This window comes from Eschrichtius robustus, chromosome 13, assembly GCF_028021215.1.
Source record: "Eschrichtius robustus isolate mEscRob2 chromosome 13, mEscRob2.pri, whole genome shotgun sequence".
NCBI lineage: Eukaryota > Metazoa > Chordata > Mammalia > Artiodactyla > Eschrichtiidae > Eschrichtius > Eschrichtius robustus.
The window spans coordinates 44,042,935-44,062,928 of record NC_090836.1 but is presented as its reverse complement, the minus strand read 5'-3'; the positions used below and the strand labels follow the sequence as shown (position 1 = coordinate 44,062,928).

The 19,994-nt window shown below is 56.9% G+C and overlaps 2 protein-coding genes across 6 annotated transcripts; both read right to left on the bottom strand.

Moving 5' to 3' along the window:
• Nucleotides 1-499: 499 nt before the first annotated feature.
• On the bottom strand, nt 500-5,066 carry SMIM41 (small integral membrane protein 41). The gene is made up of 2 exons (XM_068560793.1): nt 4,231-5,066; nt 500-1,460 (listed from the first exon to the last, which is right to left on the bottom strand). The coding sequence occupies exon 1, from the start codon at nt 4,645-4,647 to the stop codon at nt 4,372-4,374; it is 276 nt and encodes a 91-aa protein (XP_068416894.1). The 5' UTR covers nt 4,648-5,066; the 3' UTR covers nt 500-1,460; nt 4,231-4,371.
• Nucleotides 5,067-6,479: 1,413 nt separating this feature from the next.
• ATG101 (autophagy related 101) lies at nt 6,480-13,446 on the bottom strand. 5 transcript variants are annotated; one of them, XM_068561491.1, is made up of 4 exons: nt 13,142-13,446; nt 12,478-12,619; nt 9,433-9,760; nt 6,480-7,332 (listed from the first exon to the last, which is right to left on the bottom strand). In XM_068561491.1, exons 3-4 carry the CDS (start codon nt 9,682-9,684, stop codon nt 6,928-6,930), a joined length of 657 nt encoding a protein of 218 aa, XP_068417592.1. In that variant the 5' UTR covers nt 9,685-9,760; nt 12,478-12,619; nt 13,142-13,446; the 3' UTR covers nt 6,480-6,927. The 5 variants fall into 5 exon arrangements, with proteins under 5 accessions (XP_068417592.1, XP_068417594.1, XP_068417595.1 ...); XM_068561493.1 differs by lacking the exon at nt 13,142-13,446 and adding an exon at nt 13,008-13,027; XM_068561494.1 differs by lacking the exon at nt 13,142-13,446 and adding an exon at nt 12,943-12,970.
• Between the last annotated feature and the right edge of the window lie 6,548 nt (nt 13,447-19,994).

Below are 19,994 nucleotides of genomic sequence, written 5' to 3'. Positions count from 1 at the left end.
TTCCACTCCCGTCCAGGCTACCACTCCTCTGGTCTCAGGTCCCTTCACAGCCAGCTCTACTTACCTGCTTCTAGGGTACCACCAGCCCCACACCCCACTGCGCCTCTGCCCCGAACGTTCTTCCTCCCCTTCTTCGCTCCGTGAATGCCCATTCACTACCCCTTCCTCTACAAGCCGAGCCAGTCACGCTCTGCTCTTGGCTCTGTCAACGCTGGGCACCTCTTACTGTCTGCGTTAGCTTCCGTCTTGTAAGCATCACTCTTTACTGGACTGTGAGCTCCTTGAGGGCAGGGCCTCTGCCTCATTCATCTCATCCGCAGCCCCAGAGCCAGCCTGGCACAGAGCAGTCCCTCAATAAACACTCACGGAAAAGATGAATAATCGGAGTGTTCCCAGGAACAGGGTGGGTGGTGGGTGGTTCTATACCTTTTCTCTGGGGGTGGCCAGGTTCGGAGGAAAAAATAACAACGTCACATGATGATCACAGCCTTTTATCTACAGACAAGCACACTATATATTTGATCCTCATGCCATTGTTGCTTCCATTTTACGGATGAAGATACTGAGGTTCATGAAGGTTTACAGTGTAGAATTCAGTGCACACGCTCACAAAATCCACCCTTTTTCTGAGGCACAAGCTCTGGCCAGACTATGATCAGATGTCAGTAGGTCAGCTGAATGAAGACGTGTTCTTGCCCACACTGGCCACAGGGGGGCAATCGATTGTTGGCGTGAGAGTCACTGCCCCACTCCTACCCACCCTTGGAAAGCTTTGGATCTGGGTGTGGAAAGGGAATAGCCAGCACTGAGGAGAGACCAGGGGAGAGGGGCCATGTCTGGGGTTGCTATTTCAGGATCTGCCAGAAACAGTCCAAACTGGAGCGGGGCCCGGGGGTTACCGCTAATGCCAAGAGTCAGGAGCTGGAAACATAGACCGTATACCCCAAACTTGCATTACCAGCATATTTAATAACAAGCCAAAGGAAGAGATAGGGCAGTGATGGGGCATTGCTGGGGCACCCAAGACCTCCAAATGGGGGACAGTGACCCACAGCCCTCAGCAGGGACAAGTCACTGGCTTGTCAGACCACGGCCACCCTGCATCAGAGATGGAACAGGGCCCAGCAGGCAGGGGGCTGGTCAGCCTCTGCGGGCACTGAGCATCCTGGGGGTGTAGCCTCTTCAGTGTCCAGGACACACAGCAGTTGCCCGGGGGCCCATTCATTCCTGGAGCGCTGACCTCCCAGACCCACACCATGAGCATTTCAGGAGGTTGGATGGAGCAGATCAGAGGCAGCAGCTGAGTGCAAGTATCCCAAGTTGAGGTCTCAGCACAATCCAGGTTTCTCCCAGGCTGTCATCTGCACCGCACATGGATCAAAGGTAGCAGGAGTTCCCCGTGCAGCCGGTGCGCTGGAATGAGAGCTCTCTGGGAGACAGACCACGCAAGGCTCGGGAATCTGTAACAGACAGCCACCCCCTGTCTTTGCTGGGAAGGGAGCCAAGGAATGACAGACCTTTCCAGCTCAAAGTGAGACTCAGGGCCTGGAGGAAGGTTAAGGCAAGACGTCCACCCATCTGTGGCCCCGGCCTTTCCATCAAGGACAGCATAGGCTAATGGGCCATCTTGCTGGTGACCAGGTGCCTGGCCTCACTCCACGGCACTCAGACCTATGGCCATCCCCCACCTCTCCCTCCCAGCCGGAGTCTGAGAAATGCCTTGACAGCAGCACCCATTTCCCAATTTTCTAAATTCTTTTCCTCCCCACTCAGTCTGACAGCCTTGACCAGGGTCAGAGTTCCACAGCAAACATCTCAGTATCTTCCTCCAGGAACGCTGAGGTCTCCAGCACATGCCACGGGCCAGCTACCCAAGCACTGAGCTGAAGGGACAGCAAAGGCAGGAAGTTGGATGCAGAAAGCCTTTTGCCTACCCCCTCTTCTCTCACCCCACCGGGACACCCCCAGCCCTGCCTGGGTGTGAGCAGACACCATGATGCTGGGGGCACAGTCCGTCCCTCCATCAAATCTCTCTACGCCTCTAACACCAGCCAGACTTGAACCCAAAGGCCAACGCAAGTCATCACCTTGACCTCCGATCCCTCTGCTCTGTCCACTTGGATTTTTTTTCCATAGGTGTATATATTCCAGCTGACCCTCTGAGCTCACCCCCACTCTGAAGTTCGGGCCAGGAAAGGTTAGCCCAGCTGGTTGGGGAGTTGCTGAGGCACCTGGAAGGCCATTCCCAGCAGCAAGAAGGTATCTGGCAAGGCTGCTGGGAAGTAAGGATGGGAAGGAGGACACAGAGCAGGAGAGGAGGAGTTGAGGTTCCAGTACCGGAAACCATATGCCGAATGTGGTGTGAAGGTTCATTCTTTTGGGAAGAGAGGCCATATTTTGCATCAGCATCTCAAAGAGTGGTGAGGAATCAGGGAAAGAGAGGACAGAGCAAAGAGGGCAACCCAAGGGGTCCTTCTCACTCAGGGATGCCACCCCACCCCCTGAGCTCGGAATCAAGCAGGAGCCCCAGGGTCCAGTTCCCGCTCTGTCATTCACTTGAGCATGTCACTTTCTTCTCTCTGAGCGTCCCCATTTGTAAAATGAAGGGTTCACAGCAGAACTGGAGACGCTGTCCCAGATGGGGAAGGAGAAAAGAGCATAGTATGGAGATGCGAGAAAGGATGGAAATGCAGCAAATTCAGCAGAACTTATGGGAAAGGGGGTGGGTGAACCTGGACACAATAAAGAGAGGGAGTTCCAGCCCCTCCCCCAGGACACAGCAAAGGGAGGTGGGGAATGTTCCCGGGCTGGCCTGCCACCCTAAGGCCAGGAGCAGTCACACACACACACACACACACACACACACACACACACACACACACACACACACACACCTGGCCAGCCCTCTCTCCAAGGGGGTGGGATCAGCATGCCTGAGGTGAGAAGTCCACAGCTCAGCAAGGCCACTGTGGCACAGCTGTCCGGGATTAGCACCAAATCCTGGGCTGCTCTGCGCAGGGATCACACGTCGTCAGCTTCACAGCTGCACCCTGCCCACTCCGGCCCCTCACCCCTCATCGGCCCCTCCTCGCCAGCACTCACTCCCTTCTCAGAGGGAAGGTGGGACCCTGCCTCTGCCCTGGCAGGCAGGGGAGGGGCTTTAGAGTGGGAGGGGCAAGAGAGGTCAGAGGCACCCCTGGTGAACAGCCCCACCCACAGAAACCTGGGAATCCCTCGGTACAACACTGAACAGAGGAGACAGACACAGAAGGCTTCCCTCGCCAACCCCTATGGCTCTGCCCAAGGCAGCCTTGGCCTAGAATTACCTTGTCTTTAGGCCACCCAGGCCCTTCCCTCCAGATGGTTCCTGTCCTTGGAGAGACAGAGGCAGGACGGCCAGATGGAGCCCCTACAGCTGGGAACCCTCAGCCCCAGCTTCCTGGAGCAGCGCGCTCCTGAGGCCCCCCAGCTGTTAAGAATCTTGTCACCTACCCCCCCACGCACACCCCAAAGCCCCTTGCTCTGGGCCACACACGTCCCCCCACCTGAGCAGGGGCTGGGGGGAGGAGGCCCCAGCACACCTCCCCATCCCCCAGGGTCATCCAGGCTCCTGGCTCTGCCCTAAAACTCGATCCACACTCCCATCCCTGCCTCAAGAGGGAGGCCACAGTGAGGAATCATACCAAAACCCCTCTCCGGGGAAAAGGCTTCCTGAAGGAGAGGACGGGAGGAAGCAGAAGCCGGGGGCCTGGGTTGGCTGAGTTCCTGTGGCCATGGCTCTCCCCAGCCTCCCAGTGGGATGGGCAGTGCTGGGGTGACACCACGTTGGGCCTTAGCACTAGGTGGGGCTGGCGCAAAGCGGGGTGGCGTGGGTGCAGGGAAGAAGGGCTCCCCAGCACACTGTGGCCCCTCCAGACTCCCTCCTCTTTGATCCGCCCTGCTTCTCCCTCTCCCGCAGTTACACAGTGACCTAGAAAAAGGCCGTGGGTCGGGGCGCCGCTGGGCCGGAGAGACGACGGGGAGAGAGAGGGAAGGGCAGCCTCTCCGCTCAGATCCCGGCACCCCTGGGATAGCCACCGGCCCCACCCCGTGGGCCTCCAGAGCTGGAACGGGAGTCGCTGAAGAGCTGGGTCTGTGGCTGAGCGCAGCGAGCCCGGTCAGTACGACGGTTTCCAGCCCCTGCGCCCCCAGTCCCGAGGCGCTGCGGCTCTCATCTGGGCGGGCTCTCACCGGTGTGCGCGCGCGCGCGCCAGCATCGCCGGAGGGCTTCCCGCTGCAGCCGTCTGGCGCTGGGGGCCGCTCCCTCGAAGTCGGGCGTGGAGTCTGCGGGCCGCCGGGAGGCCGCGACCCCCGAGCGCAGCCGGGCGCGCCTTAGGAGTCATCCTCGCCTCCGCTGGCGCCGCCGGGCTCTCCCTCCCGGGACGCGCGCAGCTCTCGGGCCAGCAGCGCCGTCAGACCCTGGGCGCGGAGCAGGAGGCCGGCGCCCAGGAACAGGAGCCCGCAGAGCACGAGCAGCGACAGCACGCCCAGCACCGCCGCCTGCACGGCGCGCGGCCCCTCGGGGGGCTCCGGCAGCACCCCCGACTGGTTGCAACAGGAGCTCAGCCAGGCGGCCCGGGCAGTGACGTCCGCCTGCGAGCCGTTCATGCTTCACGCCGGCTGCCCAGAAGTGCTGGGGACCGCCAGATGTGCGGGAGCCCGGGGCCGGCCGGTGGGCGGCGGCCGCGTCAGGGAGGGGCCCAAGGGGCGGATCCCAGGCGCCGTGCGACCCCACCCCCTGCGTCGGAGCGCTCAGGCCCTTTCTAGACAAAGGGCTCCTCCAGTGTAGCTATGGCCCAGAATCCCAGGGCCGGTTGTTAACTTCTCGGCCCAAAGGCCCACACAACCACGCACGCACCCAACCGGCCAAACCCAGGAGTCCTGTCCCCAGGACTCTCCCTCCCCCCTTAGCAAAGGTCAGGAGATAGCCCTCCCTCAGAATCCCGAAAAGATCTTCCAGACCACATCCCAGGTGCTGGCAGCGTGCTGCCCCCGCTGAGCGGGACACGGGACAAACAAGGGCCATCCCCACTCCTGGGCTTTCTGTCCCTGGGCCAAAAAGGTCAATACTGCTAGGTGGCCCAGGTGGCCACTGGGACAGGAGGCGAATGAGCAGCCTCTAGACCCTTAGTGATCATAGCCTTGATCGCGCATCATCCCCTTGGGAGCCTCCTGGGGCTGGACAAGCAGGCCAGTGCCTCCTTGGTCCCAGGGGAGGGAGACGGAGGGCAGGAGGACTTTAAGGCCTGCCCCCATTCCTTTGCTCAGGCCCCAGAGCTCAAGGAGAGTTACAGACCAAGGGGAAAGCATAGATTTGAGTCACCAGGGCTCCTGTTCTGACCCTGAGTACATCAGTCCCCTACCTCCGGGAAATCACACCACCAAAAAGGGATGGAGATGTTACTGAACTGCCCACTAAGGGGAGCTTGCTGCCAACTGGGTGTCCCACAGCCAAGCCAGGGTGGGAGACTGGAGCAGAGCCTGGCTGCAAAAAAGTAGAAAGTCTGGGGAAGCTGGGATGGAGGAAAGATCCTCCCGCCCAGGTCTCCTGAGAACTCCTGTAGCAACCCTGAGCTCGGTTTAAAACAAAGTCACTGTCGGCAAACACCTGACTCAGCCAACTCCCCAGAAGGGATGAGCTGATGGCCTCTAGGAGGAAAAGAAGGTCCCCCACACTGCAGCAGGCCAGCTAGGGTCACACCTCATCAAGGACTTGCTGAGAATTGGCCTTCCCCATCTCCAAACCCCTGAGAACCTCCTGAGTTCTCCAACTCCCCAGTGCCCCAGAAGTCAAGGGTAGGACATCAGAAAACCCCTCATGAAATAGCACATGGCCAAGAGTGGCCTGGAATGAGAAAAACGTGCAAACACTTCCTGGCCATCCTGGCACCTAACTGCTCCAGGACCATGGACAAGACCCCCAGCCCCTTTCTCCCTTAGCACAGCTGCTTATGTACTGCTCATTTAGTTTGGTTAGAACTGGCACCTACGTAACAAAAAGCATTGTAAAATATGGAAGACTAAATCAATGAAAAGCACACAGTGGAGTTCACTGATTTTGAGCATGCTTGCCTAGAAATGAGTGAGTTACCAATGTCCTAACAACTGGCGAGGGCCAGCCCAAACTGGAAGAAGTGTTACCGGACACCAGTCTCAAGGTGGCCAACCTCTCTCCAGAGAGAGAAACACCAAATCAAATGAGCTTTCTGGTGCAAGTGGGGGCCTGTGTGTGCTCTATGAAGACAGAGGAGATATTCTTTGGGGTCATCTGAAGGAAGACCAGATAATATAGAAGGCAGGGATGTCATAGTTTCCTTAGGAAGGGAGGAGAAATAGCACAGTCATATCCGAAAGCAGTAGATCCTCATCTGTGTCCTCATTCATGGGACTGACCATGGTCACACCTGCTTATGTGAATGTCCAACAAAGTACAAAATCAATCAGCTTTAATCTATCTTTAATCCCATCCACCCACTCCCCTCATCTTGGAATACTGCCCTCAACACACACGTGTGTCCTGGCAGGTCTGCTATAAAAGTGTTAATGTTTCAGGGCAGAACACCAGCCAAGGGAGAGATGGCTCAACCCAAACTCACATTCTCGACTTTATTCACCATCCTAGTGACGGCTCTTCTGTACAGTGTAGGAAAGGGGACCCCCACCAGGGGTGCGGAGAGACAGTGTAGGCCGGACTTGACCATCAGTGAAGGTGACAAGGATGACCAGAGACTGGCAACCACACAACAGGAAGCCAGGGGTGGCCCTTCCAAGTCTCATCAAAGACCCGGAGCGGGTTCCAGAGCCCCAAGGGCTAACAGGGCCTACCAGTACGATCCCCAGAAGCCAAGGTCCGCAAGCCATCAAGGAGCGCCCAAGGCCCAGCGAGGCCTAGAGGGCCAGGGTGTCTTTGATGAGCCTGCGCATGGTGGTGGTGACGGAGGAGCCCAGGGCGTCGGTGATTTGGAAGGAGATCTTGTAGAGATAGGGCTGCACGTCCCGCAAGCCTGTGTCAAACACGTTGTCCACCTCCGACTGCGTGGGCATCTTGGGCAGGTACTCGTGCCGGTTCATCACCTCCACAATGTTGATGATCTTCTCGCAGAGCTTCTCACCCACCTTCTCCCGGCAGATCTGCCGCTCCTGCTCCGTGGCCAGGGCCACCACGTGCACCTTGACCGTCCACACTTCCCAGGGGATGCACTCGTCCGAGAAAGGCCAGCGAGACTTCTTCTTCTGATAGAACTCCAAGGACATCTGCCCCAGCCCATCGCCCCCGGAGTTTCGCAGAGCATCCTGGGGAAGGAGGAGCAAGAGTGAGCAGCCAAAGCCTCCGAGGGGTTCTCGCTCTGTGAGGGCCTGCTTCCTATGCCCAAGGGAACTGCTCTCCTAGCTTCTTTAGTCCTTCGGGGAGGGCAGGGAACGAGACCCGGAGAGTAAAGGATTCGTGTGAAGTGCCACAGCAAGCTGCCGGCCTAAAACTGAATGGTTCAAGCAAACAAAATCTGTGTGCTCACCCAACTCCTCCAGCTTTGCTCAGAAGTGATGTCTTTAAGCACATATTCTGGGCCAGGCGCTTTACACACACAATCCTGCTCGCCCCTCTCAACAGCTCTGTGCGGCAGGTATGTAACCTCCACTTTACTGAGGCAGAATGAGGCTCAGAGTCACTGGCAAGTCACCCTGCCAAAGTCCCAGGCCAGTGGATGACGGCGCCAGGGTTTGAATCCAGATTTCAAAATCTTTGCCTTTCAACTTTACAAGAAGGGCCTTCCTTCTCCTTCCACAACCCCGCCCCTTTGGCCCCCATCCTTCAGAAGGTTCTCCAAAACCACCTTCTCTCCAACGTCTCCTTCTCCCCAGGCCAATTAAGCACAATCCTACTTCATTCACTCAATGACGACGTAAACTCACAGCCTCTAAAGAAAAGCCCAGTGATCCTTAAATAGAGAGACAGAAGCCAAGGAACCGAAGGGGGACAGGAGGGGAAGGACAGACCAGACCTGGAGCTTCTCCCTCTTCTCCTCTGAGAAGCCAATGGGGCCACCTGGTCCGATAAATCTGCCTGTCCCCCCCCCGTGGGGTGTGGCGACCCCACACTCCTCCTCCTAGTGCAGCCGAGACCCTAAAGCACCTTTCCGAGTCAGGGCCGACCCAGAAGGTAAGGATGCCTCCCTCAAGTCCTTAACTGCCCATCAGGAGTAAGTCTCTCCTTCACGAACAAACCAAGCTCGTGTGCCCTCAGCTGACAGTAATGACAGCTGCCACTTCTATAATGCTTCCTGTGTGCAGGCTGTCAAGCACTTGGCATATCTGACTCATTTATTCCTCATGGTGCATATATACCCCATGAGGTGGGTACAATTTTCATCCTAAGTTTACACACAGGGAAACTGAGGCTGGGAGGAGTGGACTCACTTGGCCAAGGTCACACACCTGCTGGGTGGTAGAGCCTGGCTCCAGAGTCTGTGCTCTTACGAGTCCACTGTGTTCCACGTGCCACTCACAGGCATCTGGAGGACAGAGGGCTGAGTACCGCTGCCTCCCTTTGAAGGGGCCCTGGGAAACTCTTATGAACTTGCCCTTTCTGGCCTTGGAGGGATGGGGGTGGGGAGCCCACTGTGGCCTGGGAGAGGGTCCACCCCCTGCAAGGATCACACCTCTGTGGAATGGAAGTCAGACAGACAACCCTCCTCCTCTGACCTCAGGGAACACCTTAAGAGAAATTCCCTTGGTTACTTGGTTATAAATTCCCTTGGTTCCCTTGGTTCCCTTGGTTATAAAAGAGAAATTCCCTTGGTTCCCTTGGTTATAAAAATATGCACTCACTGAAATAGTGAAACACTGCAACACTGAATGAAGACAAAATAAAAATCACGGCTCCATTCCCACCCTGAGGTGACCAACATTAGCAGACTGCCGTGTCCCTTCCACCTTTCCCCTCGCCCCTACAGGCACACACAGACACGTGCCACGCTGCCCAAGAGACACTCCACTTGGATGCCCACTGCCTGAGCCCAGCAACCCTCCCTCTCAGGGAGTTTCACATAAGAAAGGCCCAAATGCGGAAGCAGAAGCAGAGGGCCATCAGTAGAGAGAGCTGCAGGGTCAGAGAGAAGGTCAAGAGCACAGGGGCAATGATCACCCCAGGGGCCCTGACCGCCAATGCTACGAGGGCTTCCTGCTCTGCTGCCTTGTATTTTTACGAGGTCCCCTCACCTCCCCGCCCCCCACCAAGCCCTCCTCACCCACAGAAGCTCTGAAAGTGCCTGTTCCTTAGAACCTGAAAGAACCCGACAAGTACCCCCAGGAAGGGCAAGCTGTTCCAGCAGCAAGCCGGGGCGGGGCGGGGACGACACTCAGGGGCCACCTGCCGCCCACTGCGCCCCACCTTACCCTGAACTCCCCGACGACCTTGCGCAGGGCGCGGTCCAGCTCCTCAGAGGAGACGCGCACGTAGGTGAAGTCGATGAAGTCGCAGTCAACGTCCTGGGTGCCCACGGTGCCGATGGAGTAGGTGCCCTCCTTCTTGTAGTGGAACTTGCCGGTGCTGCGGTGCAGGAGCACCGTGTGCAGCACCGCCAGCATGGCCTCCTCCACCTGCCGCCCCTCCACCGACACCTCCAGCACCTCCGAGCGACAGTTCATCTTGCAGCCGGTGGCCCACGCCGGGGTCGGGGACGAGAGTAAAGACGGGGGAGCTTCGCCCCACCCGGGGACCGCCCTGCAAAAGGAGCCGGATCAGATGTGGACACCTTCTGCATGATCTGCGTGTCACCTGTTCACTTCCTTCCAGGCCCAGCCCAGCCCCTGCCGCCGCAGCCCGTCTCTGCACTGCGCAGCACGTGCTGGCAGAGAATCACAGACTCTCGGCATCAGAGAAGGGGAGAGCCTCAAAGTTACCAGCCCAAACAACCAGCCCAGGCCTGAATTCCATGACGGTATGCAGTGCGGTTTACAGCAAATGCTCACTGTGCAACACCTGTCAGCCCCTGCCCTTGAGAAGCTGCCAGGATGGAGGAGAGACAGGCAGGTAAACATTACCGGAGTGGTGAGACTACACGGTGGGAATAAGAAGAAAAGGAAGATTGGAATCTGATTTCCTGGGATCTTGAATGACCAGATTAAGGCATCTGGACTCTGTCCCGAGGGCAGTGAAGAGTCAATGCATCACTGTCCGACACTGAATCTGTGCATCAGAAAGTTAACTCTGGTTGACAAGCAAAGAATGGCTCGTCACTATTTTGGGGTCACAGACTGCTCTGAGAAGTCAGTGAAAGCTAAGAAGACTGGACTTGAAAACCTGGCTGACACCTACACACCAAGTCTCACGTTTCCATCCACAGACTGAGGTAAAAACTCGCCAATTTAAGGCAGAAAGGGCTGGGCAAGGAGTCCAGTTAGAGGCCACTACAGCAGTGACACAGAGACAGTGCAATGGGATACGGGAGAGTGAAGTACAGAGTGTGGGGTTTTCACGTCCAGAGGGCCTGGGTCTGAATCCCAGCTCTCCTATATCTTGCTCTGTGACCTTAAGCAAATCATTCAACCTCTGAGTCTATTTTCTTATCTGTAAATTTGGATCGTTATGAGGATTAAATAAAGTAACACATGTAAAACACAGTAGAATAGTGGTTAAGAGCAGTGACTCTAAAGCCAGACGGCCTGCGTTGGAACCCCAGCTCTGCCAACTGCTCACTGTGTGATCTTGGGCAAGCTGCCTCACCCCTATGTGCCTCAGTTTCCCCAATCCATAAAAAGGGCATATTCACAATAGCTACCTTGAAAGGGTCGTCTCAAGGACAGGATGAGTAAGTATCTGTAAAGCACTTAAAGCAGTTCCTGACAAGTAGTATTAGCTGCTGTAATTATTTCATTGTCATTGATGAGAGATGACGCAAGGCTACAGGACAGGACTGGTAGAGGGAGTGGGAAGGAAAGAAGAGACTTGAGGGCTTCTCTGGTGGCACAGTGGTTAAGAATCCGCCTGCCAATGCAGGGGACACGGGTTCAAGCCCTGGTCCGGGAAGATCCCACGTGCCGCGGAGCAATGAAGCCCGTGCGCCACAACTACTGAGCCTGTGCTCTAGAGCCTGCGATACACAACTACCGAGCCCGTGCGCCACAACTACTGAAGCCCATGCGCCTAGAGCCCGTGCTCCACAACAAGAGAAGCCACCACAATGAGAAGCCCACGCACCGCAACCAAGTGTAGCCCCTGCTCGCCACAACTAGAGAAAGCCCGCACGCAACAAAGAAGACCCAACATAGCCAAAAATAAAAAAATAAATTTTAAAAATTAAAAAAAAAAGAACAGACTTGAGAACCAGAACTTCATCAGTAACTGAATATGAGCCCAGCACGAGAGGGATCAGTCAAATTTCTTAGCTGAGAGGGTTCAGCCTACACACCTCCCCTGACAGAGAATTCACTACCTCTCCCAGCAGGCCATTCCGTCTTTTCAAAGCTCTATGCAGTGATTCCCTCTATGGAAGGAATCTGTCTCTTAGTGCTTCAAACCACTAAGCTTAGTTTTGATATCAAGAGCCACACACAGAATAAGTCTCACCCTTTTTCCACAAAGGAGCCTTTCGGATATTTAAAGGCAACTCTTCCATCACCCCCTTACCGCCCCCCCCCCCCCGCCATCTACAGATTAAAGGTCTCCAGTCCCCATAAACATGCCAGCTTGACATCACATCTTATATCCTCAGGTCTGGCAGCTCTCTTCAAAGTGTACTGGTCTGTCTCTTTGTCCCTGAAGACAGGGCAGCAGTCCATGGACTGCTGAGAGATCAAGCTGGCTCTGCCTCTCGCTTGGCAATCAGCCCAGGACTACCTGTATTATCAGTTATCTTTTCACAGGTGTTAATCTTGACTGATCTCTCCAACTAGGCAGACAATTCCTTGAGGGCAGGGACTGTATCCTAGTCATCACTGGAATCTCAGTATACCTGATTCCTACTACAAAGTGACTGCTCAATTCATCCTGATGCAGGAATTGTTGCTGGGTTGGTTCTCTAGTCTAACTCCATCCAGCAATTTCCACTTAAAGATTCCCAGCTCTGGTCCAGCTCCCCTTTCTTCCAAAAACCCCCTCTTGTATCCCCTGCAAACCATCAAACAGGCCATCCATCTCTTCACTTTTGCCCCAAACCCAGGCTCTTCCCTCATTCTCAGCGCTACTCTAGACTCCACTTCTTCAGGAAGTCAATACTAACCAACCTCAGCCTCCTTCCCAACGCGGCCACCTTTCGTCTGTGATGAGCTTGTCTGCTCCCTCACCCCCGACCCCGGTGAGCAGGGGACTTCTCCAAGGCAGGGCCTGGGAAGTCTCGTCCCTTCGGTGTCCCCAAGGCCCAGATCTGCAGAGCACAGGGGCAGAGGCTGACTGATGCCTTCTCTGAGTCAGGCCGGAGCCCAGGGTACCCTCATCCTCACCTTATGCGGAGAGGCTGGAGCGCGGGTCCCTCAGGCTGGATCTTGCCCTTCCTCCTCCTCAGGCGCAGGTACGCCCTCCGCAGGTGCGATCTCCGCAGGTACGCCGCAAACTCCGCGCGCCCGATGAGCCGCAAGAAATGGGCTGAACGCAAAAACACACAGTTATTCGGCTCCGCATCAAGAAACCCCGGCCGGACGCAGGAAGCACTTCCCGTCCGAGTCACGTTTCTCCAGCCACCAGTCCCGGCGAACCTCCACGGTCCAGGGCTACGCGGGAGGAGCGGACTCCTCCAGGTCTCGGGAGCGGCGCCCCGCGCCCAGCCTGGCCGGTCCCGGGAGTTCGAGGCGCGCCCGCGCTCGCACAGAAGAAGAGGGGCACTAGGCTAGAACGGTCCCCCACCTCCCCGAATCGCCGTCCTGGACCTTCGGGCCACGCAACCACCCTCCCCGCGGGCGCCAGATCACCTCGGCAGGAGGCGGTGCCGGCGCCGGAAGCCCTGACCCTCCTCTGCGAGCCTGGCCGGTCCCACCTGCTCCATCGGCCTCCGGCGGGGGCGCGAGCAAGGCTGGCCGAGCCCTGACACTAGTGCAGCTACCCAGATAGTTCTACCTCCACTCCAGAGGACAAACAGACTCATACGCTGCTCTATAATTTGAAAGCTACCTTTTTCTGGATTATCTGTCGGCTTTTAAGATTTGATGGTAAGAAGTATCGCCCTCATTTGGACGAGTCCATTCACTCCCACCACCGAGGATGTTGTGTTTCGGCTGGAACAACTCACTTCCGCCATAGAGATTAGAGGGAAGGAGGGGCCTGATGGGCTCTGTGCTGCCTCCCTTGGCCGAGAGTAGTCATCGGCGGCGAGCCACCCCTGGAACGGAGCCCCAAGTCTGGGCTCAGAGTACTGGAAGGGGCATCGATCCCCCAAGATGAGGGGCATGCCATTTGGAGAGGTGCCCTGGAGATGAGCTCACACCAGTGTTCTGAGTGAATGGCAAAACTTTAGCTTGTTCAATGTGCATGATAGACAAGATCCCCGACCCCACAAAGATGCTGGACAAAGGGGCTTAACCTTACTCCGTCATCTTCACACAGGAGCACTTCTTGGTGCTCTGCCATGACGGATCTGGTGACATTTCTTGTAAAGCTTGTAATTGTGCCATTGCCTCTGTGTCTGCCTCTTGATGTCATTCATCCATTCTGATTCTCTCCTCTATAAATGGGGTCTGGGGAAGGAGAAAGCTGCCTGCTTTACAGACCAGCATCCTCTTCTAGAGCCTGGACTTAACCAGAAGGGAATCAGGATGAAATATTGAGAGGGGAGGATCTGTAAGGAGCCAAAGGAGGGGGACCCAGGGAGGTTAGAACCAGCCCCGGGGAGGGGGAAGAAACAGAGCCTAGAGACTTCCCTGGCGCCCCAGTGGTTAAGACTCCCCACTTCCACCGCAAGGGGCGCGGGTTCGATCGCTGGTGGGGGAACTAAGACCCTGCATGCCCTGTGACCAAAAAAAAAAAAACAGAGCCTAACTTCCAGAGACTGCCAGTGAGTGAGGGGAGTGAATGACCGCTCTCTGTCCCCTGACACACTCATCTCAGGGCCCTTCACTGCCACTGTCCTGACATCCCCATCATCACCACTGCCAGTCACCGAGCTTTCCAAGGTACCACACCAGCACTTCACATGCACTAGTGTGTTGATTTCTCCAACTGCCTTTGAAAGTAAATACAGGTTCCCCCCAATTTACAGATAATGAAACTGAGGCTCAGTGATATGTAGTGATGTGCTGTGACGGCTAATGTTATGTCTCAACTCGACTGTGCCACAGAGTGCCCAGACATTTGGTCAAACATTATTCTGAGTGTGTCTTTGAGGGTCTTTCTGGAAGAGATTAACATTTGAATGCAGACTTAGTAAAGCAGATTACCTTCCCTAAGGAGGGTGGGCCCCATCCAATCAGTTGAAGGCCTGAAGAGAATAAAAGGTTCTGACCCTCCCTGACTGCTTTCAAGATGGGACATCAGACTTGAAGTGAACTATCTGCTCCTCCTGGGCCTCGAGCCTGCCCGCATTTGGAATCGCACCATCGGCTCTCCTGGATCTCCAGCTTGCTGACTGTAGATCTTGGGACCTGTCAGCTCCCATAATCACATGAGCCAATTCCTCATAATATATCTCTTTCTATATATACACATCCTATTGGATCTCTTTCTCTGGAAAACCCTGACTAATACACTTGCCAAAGCCACACAGCTACTCTTTCCTCATTCTGCCAGTCTTTTTACCCACTCTCCTCCCTCCACACCTCACCTTGTCCCTGGAGCCTTTCCTGCCTGAGCCCCCTCACCTATCTTATCTCACATCCAGACACTGGCCAGTCCTTGCCTCCTCGTACCTCCCTGAATCCTTACAGGGCCATTCTCATTGCAACTCTGACCCTGAGTCCTACACACAGCAGGGTGGTCTCAGCCCAAAAAAATGAGGCTGTGTGGAATGAATTCTCCCATCCTATGCCACTACTCCTGATGGCCCAGATGGAATCATTCAATCATGCCACACCTGTGTAACTGTCCCCATGCCAGGCCGATGTCCTACCAAGGGGGACAAGTCACAATCCTGGCCCTCCAGGAACTCAGAGTCTCACAGAGGAAATGGACCAGAAGTTGTACCTGGGTGAGAAAACACAACCAATGGTATGAAAAATGGCAGCAGGTTTTGCAGGGGCCAGAAGGGGCCAGGATGGAAGCCACTGCTGTCATCCCAGAAAGATGCCTGTGGCCTGGAATAGAAAGTGACACATTCAGAGTGAAGGGGAGTCCCAAGCCCTGCTCTCAGCAAGCTGGGAGGTGACTGGGCACCAGTGGAAAACCAGGACGACTGCAGAGAGCACACAACAGCAACCTGAGGAGATGGACAAGAAGGGGGCTTGGCAATTCCACGAAGAAGTGGGGCTACAGGGAATTATGCTGGGGAGGCTTCCTGGAGAAGGAGACAGAAAAGAGCTGGAGAAAGAGGTCTCACTGAGGGCTGAGAGTGGGAACTGAGAGTTCCGAGGCAGGACAGGCCAGGACAGAGGGAGCTGACTTCTCAGCCAGAGTCACGGCCAGCCAGTCAGACAGGCGACTGGCGAAGGCCTTCTGAGGCACGTCTGCAGCAAAGGCTTTGTGGAGGGACCTCGAAGGCCAACCCAAGACCTTGGGAGTAGGCAGCTGGCTTCGCATGGCGAGTGTGGCCTCGGATGGCCCCGCCCCATCCTAGTGCGCCCAGGGGAGAGCTGAGCCCTGAAGCTGGCCCTGCAGGCCACCCCCAGCCACTCCAGAGCTGACCCCAGTGCGTCACAGGGAGTGACTCAAGCCTCTGCAGCAACAATGAGTGGGACTGACGTCAGGCTGGGGGCCCCTGACAGTGGCCAGCTTGGCTGTGTAGCCGGCACTCTGCCTGCTGACCCTCTAATCTGAGCCAAGCCACAGGGGCGATGAGGACCAGCTGTCCCCTTCTGACATCTGCCCCCTGGGATCCTGGGCAGGGGTTGCTCCACCTCCCACCCTTTCTGGATGTCACTCCCAGCCCCACCTCTTCCAAGGCAGAGGAAATGGCTGGGCGGATGAGAGAGCGGCAGAGAGCATGAGAAAGAGGTGGCTCCCAGCCCAGTCTCATCAGGCAGCCTCTAGACCTGGGCTGGGTGGGAGGTGGCACATCTGCTGCCCTTTCCCCTGGGATACATGGGGCTCTGTCCTTCTGTGATGGGGAAGGGTGGTGTGCCTCTTTCTCTGAGAAGATCTACGTGTTTGTCTCTCTGGCCAAGCTGGGGCGGTGCTTTATTTCTGTGTCCTGCCGGGGTACGGGGTCAATCTCTCCTTCCTGAGAGGTCTGTGCCTCTGTTCCTTTGGGAAGTGTGTGCACATCTGTTGTTCTTTGGGGCAGAGGATTCTGCGAGGCTATCCTTGCAAAAGAAGAGGCCTGTTTACCCACCCTTGGTACGGGAGTCTCTCCACCTACTCCTGGGGGGCTGCTTTTCTGTCCCAGGTTTCCTATCGGGTGGGGTCACCTCTGTAGCTATCCTCATGGTACCCCAGTTACCTGGGATGGGGTCCAGGTCTGCTGCTTGGACTACCCCAAGGCTGGGCGGGAGCCCGGGTGGCGGCCCTTTCCCTCTGATGTTCCTTGACTAGGGCAGTGACAGTCAGCACCCTGCCCGCCCGGCTCGCAGCTGGGCACTGCTCCCTGCTAACACAGCATGTACTGAGACAGGCCCCCCCTGCACTCCCCTCCCCAGCCCAGCTGCCACCCCCGGCCCTCACAGCCGAGCTGGCATGATTTATGGTCCTGAGCCAGCACCTGGGTGAGACCTTGAGGAGACCTCAAGTGGCCCCCTGGCCTGGCAGGGTCAGGGCCCAGCAGGAGGCAAAGGGGAACCAGGGTGGTGGGCAGGATGGCCGGAGCATGGGCCTAGGGGTGGGGGACGGGAGGCAGACGCCGAGGCCAGAGCCTCCAGGGCCCCAGAGCCCTCCGAGTCCAGCTGGGGACCCTGGAATGTGCCTCCCGCCCTCAGAATGTCCCCAGCTGTGTGGGGAAGGGGATATTGAAGGGGTGGAGGGGGGTTTCCTCAGCCTTGCACTCCTTCCTGCCCTTCCCACAGGGGGCTGGACGTTTCCAAGTCCCACTAGGCAGCCTAGGCCTTACCCAAACAGCCCCCAGCCCGGGGGCCAGGGCAGGGCTGGCAGCGGCCTGAGGCTGAAGCAGGGAGGAGCAGCGGTTTGGGGCTCCAGGGAGAGCAGAGCAGCCGCCGGCTGAGCTGTGGGGCTGCAAGGCCAGGCCCGGACAGGGAGGCAAGGCGGACGGACGGCGGCGCATCCCTTCAGCCTCATGTTCTGAGAAGGCCCAGCAGCCCTGGGGTCACTGCTAAAGTCAGGGGCTCGGCGGGGCTGGAGCTCATCCAGATTTAAGCTAAAACACGCTGGGAATCCTCAGCCCCAGCTCTCACGTGAGGGGACCCAGCAGTGCCCTCAGCCGGAACAGGCCCAACACAGCTGCCTCACGGCCACGGAAGGACATCGCTAGACCTGCGGACCGTCCAGCCACCGCACAGCAGCCTGCCACCTCTGACAGGCTGTCACAGGCTTCCCTCTGCGGCCACAGAGCCGGCTGCCACCCAGCCCGGCGCACGGACACTCAGAGCAACCGTGCGGTATCGTACAGCTCAAGTACCGGCTGGTTGCCTGTGACCTTCAGAAGCTTCTCGACTTCCTTGAGGCCGACCCTCACCACCTAGCTCCATAACCACGTCTGGGTGTAGGACGGCTTCCCCCATCCCAGGCCCCAGTGAAGGGCCATTGGCCCCTGCTCAGAGCCCAGACCTCAGAGCTATGGCCCCAGTCACCGAGCCACCTCCAGACTGGGGAGGGGGCCAGGGCCTCTAGGCACAGGGCCCTGCGTGGGTGGGGTGTGGGGAGACAGGCAGCTAGGCTTCCTGGGTCTCCTGTGAGGACAAACAGCGGGGTTTGAGGCCTTGGAAAATCCCGCCTGGGATTCCAGGCCCTGCCGGCGTCACTGCCTTTTGACTATTGTCCCCGACGGAAACGGCCCAGCCCCCGGGCCACAGGGACAGAGCGGCCATTGTGAGGCCCCACCAGGCTCAATGCCCCCTTGTTCGCCCTCCTGGCCCCTAGCAAGAGTCAGAGGCCAGTTCTTCCAGTTGCTGGTTGGAAAGAAAAGGCCTGCCTGCAGGCTCCAGCCCTTGGGCAGGGCAGGGAGGGGCAGGGCAGGGCAGGGCTGGAGAAATCAGCCCCCCACCCCGTACCCCAATCGCCAGCGTCCTGGAAAGGAGCCACCATCCATGGAGCTTCTTTCATTTACAGGGACAGGGAGACCTAGTGGTTAAGTAGTTAGACCCATCCAGCTCAGCCACTCAGAAGTCAAGTGACCTTGGGAAAGTCATTTCCTTTCCTCTGAAATAAATTCTCCTCTTTGGTAAAAACAATAGCTATTATTTATGGGGTGCCTGCTACATGGCAGGCACTGTTGGAAACAGTTTGTATACATTCATTCATGTAATCACTATTAGCAACTTTGTGAAATAGGTACAACTAATTTCCCCATTTATAGATGAAAACACTGAGGCACAGAAAGGTAAAGTGACTTGCCCAAAATTGCACAGCTAGGAAGAGCTGGAGCCAAGATTTAAAGCCGGGTAGTCTGGTTCTGGAGTCCTCGCTCTTTACCACTCTGCTGTGTTGCACGCTTTCCTTACAGTGCGGTATCGAGGGCTAGAAATAACAAATATCACGTGAAAAGAACTTGGTGGACGATAAAGCATAATATGGGGTAGCTACTGTCATCACTATGGGGCCTAGATATCTATAGGGACCAAGATTCTCCACTGCCCCGGCCCATTCCCGACCCCTGGCCCCTCCTCAAACACCTTTTGCCTTCCCCAGGGGCCTGCCCTGTCTTTGCCAAAGAGTGATCCAAAGGGAGAGGGACTCAGTCCAGCCACAGCTGGTGGGGGACTTCCCAGCAAGCTCTGCTCCTAACCAGAGTACTGCCACCAGACTCACCTCCGCGTGGAACAGACAGGAAACCAAGGCTCAGTGAGGGGCTTCTCAGAGAGCAGCGTGGACCTGGGGGCAGGGCTGAGAACAGAAGCAGATCTCCCAACCACCACCCCACCCCTAGCCCCACCTTGCCAGGTGCTGGTGCTGTGATGCAGGCTCACTCACGAGCTCTGGCGGGGGTGCCAGGGATGCACGCTTGGAAGTCCACACACTGCTGGCCGTGGCAGTCATCATGCACACGGCCCAGGACTCCCCAGTCCACCCCACATGGACCCTTCAGAACAGAACCTGAGCAAGGGCAGGTGGCTGGGGACTCCTTGGGGAACCTGCAGACTGGGGCTGGAGTACCAGGGAAGGCCCTTGATTCGGTCCTACTGCAGAGCAGAGCCCTATTTTGTTCGACTTCCATCCAGCAGGGGCTGCCCTCATCCAGCCAGTTCCTAGGGGCTGTGGAGGTAGAGGTTCAGGGGTCCTGGGCCAAGGGCCCTCCTGGGTCATGAGGCTGGAAGGGCACTGAGAGCAGGGAAAGGGGCCGGACCCCACGTGGCTACCTTGGGCCTCGGGTTAGGGTCGGGCTACGTTCATGTTTCTCGAAAGAGTGGCCTCCAGGCCTCCAGCCTCACAAACACCTGGGTGCTGGGTAAAAGTAGAGCTCCATGAGCCCCACCCCGTCAAATCCGAGTCTTTGGGGTAGAGCCTAGGAATTTTTTTTTTTTTTTAAAGAATCAATTTTATTTATTTTTGGTTGCATTGGGTCTTTGTTGCTGCATGCAGGCTTTCTCTAGTTGCGGCAAGCAGGGGCTACTCTTCGTTGCAGCGCGCGGGCTTCTCATTGCGGTGGCTTCTCCTGTTGCGGGGCACGGGCTCTAGGTGTGCGGGCTTCAGTAGTTGTGGCACGTGGGCTCAGTAGTTGTGGCACGCAAGCTCAGTAGTTGTGGCGCACAGGCTTACTTGCTCCGCGGCA

Coding starts and splice junctions, on each gene's coding strand:
- SMIM41 (XM_068560793.1), bottom strand. CDS start 4,647: ATGAACGGCTCGCAGGCGGACGTCACTGCCCGGGCCGCCTGGCTGAGC.
- ATG101 (XM_068561491.1), bottom strand. CDS start 9,684: ATGAACTGTCGCTCGGAGGTGCTGGAGGTGTCGGTGGAGGGGCGGCAG. Junction 7,333..9,432: donor AGGTCGTCGGGGAGTTCAGG/GTAAGGTGGGGC, acceptor CTCCTTCCCCAG/GATGCTCTGCGAAACTCCGG.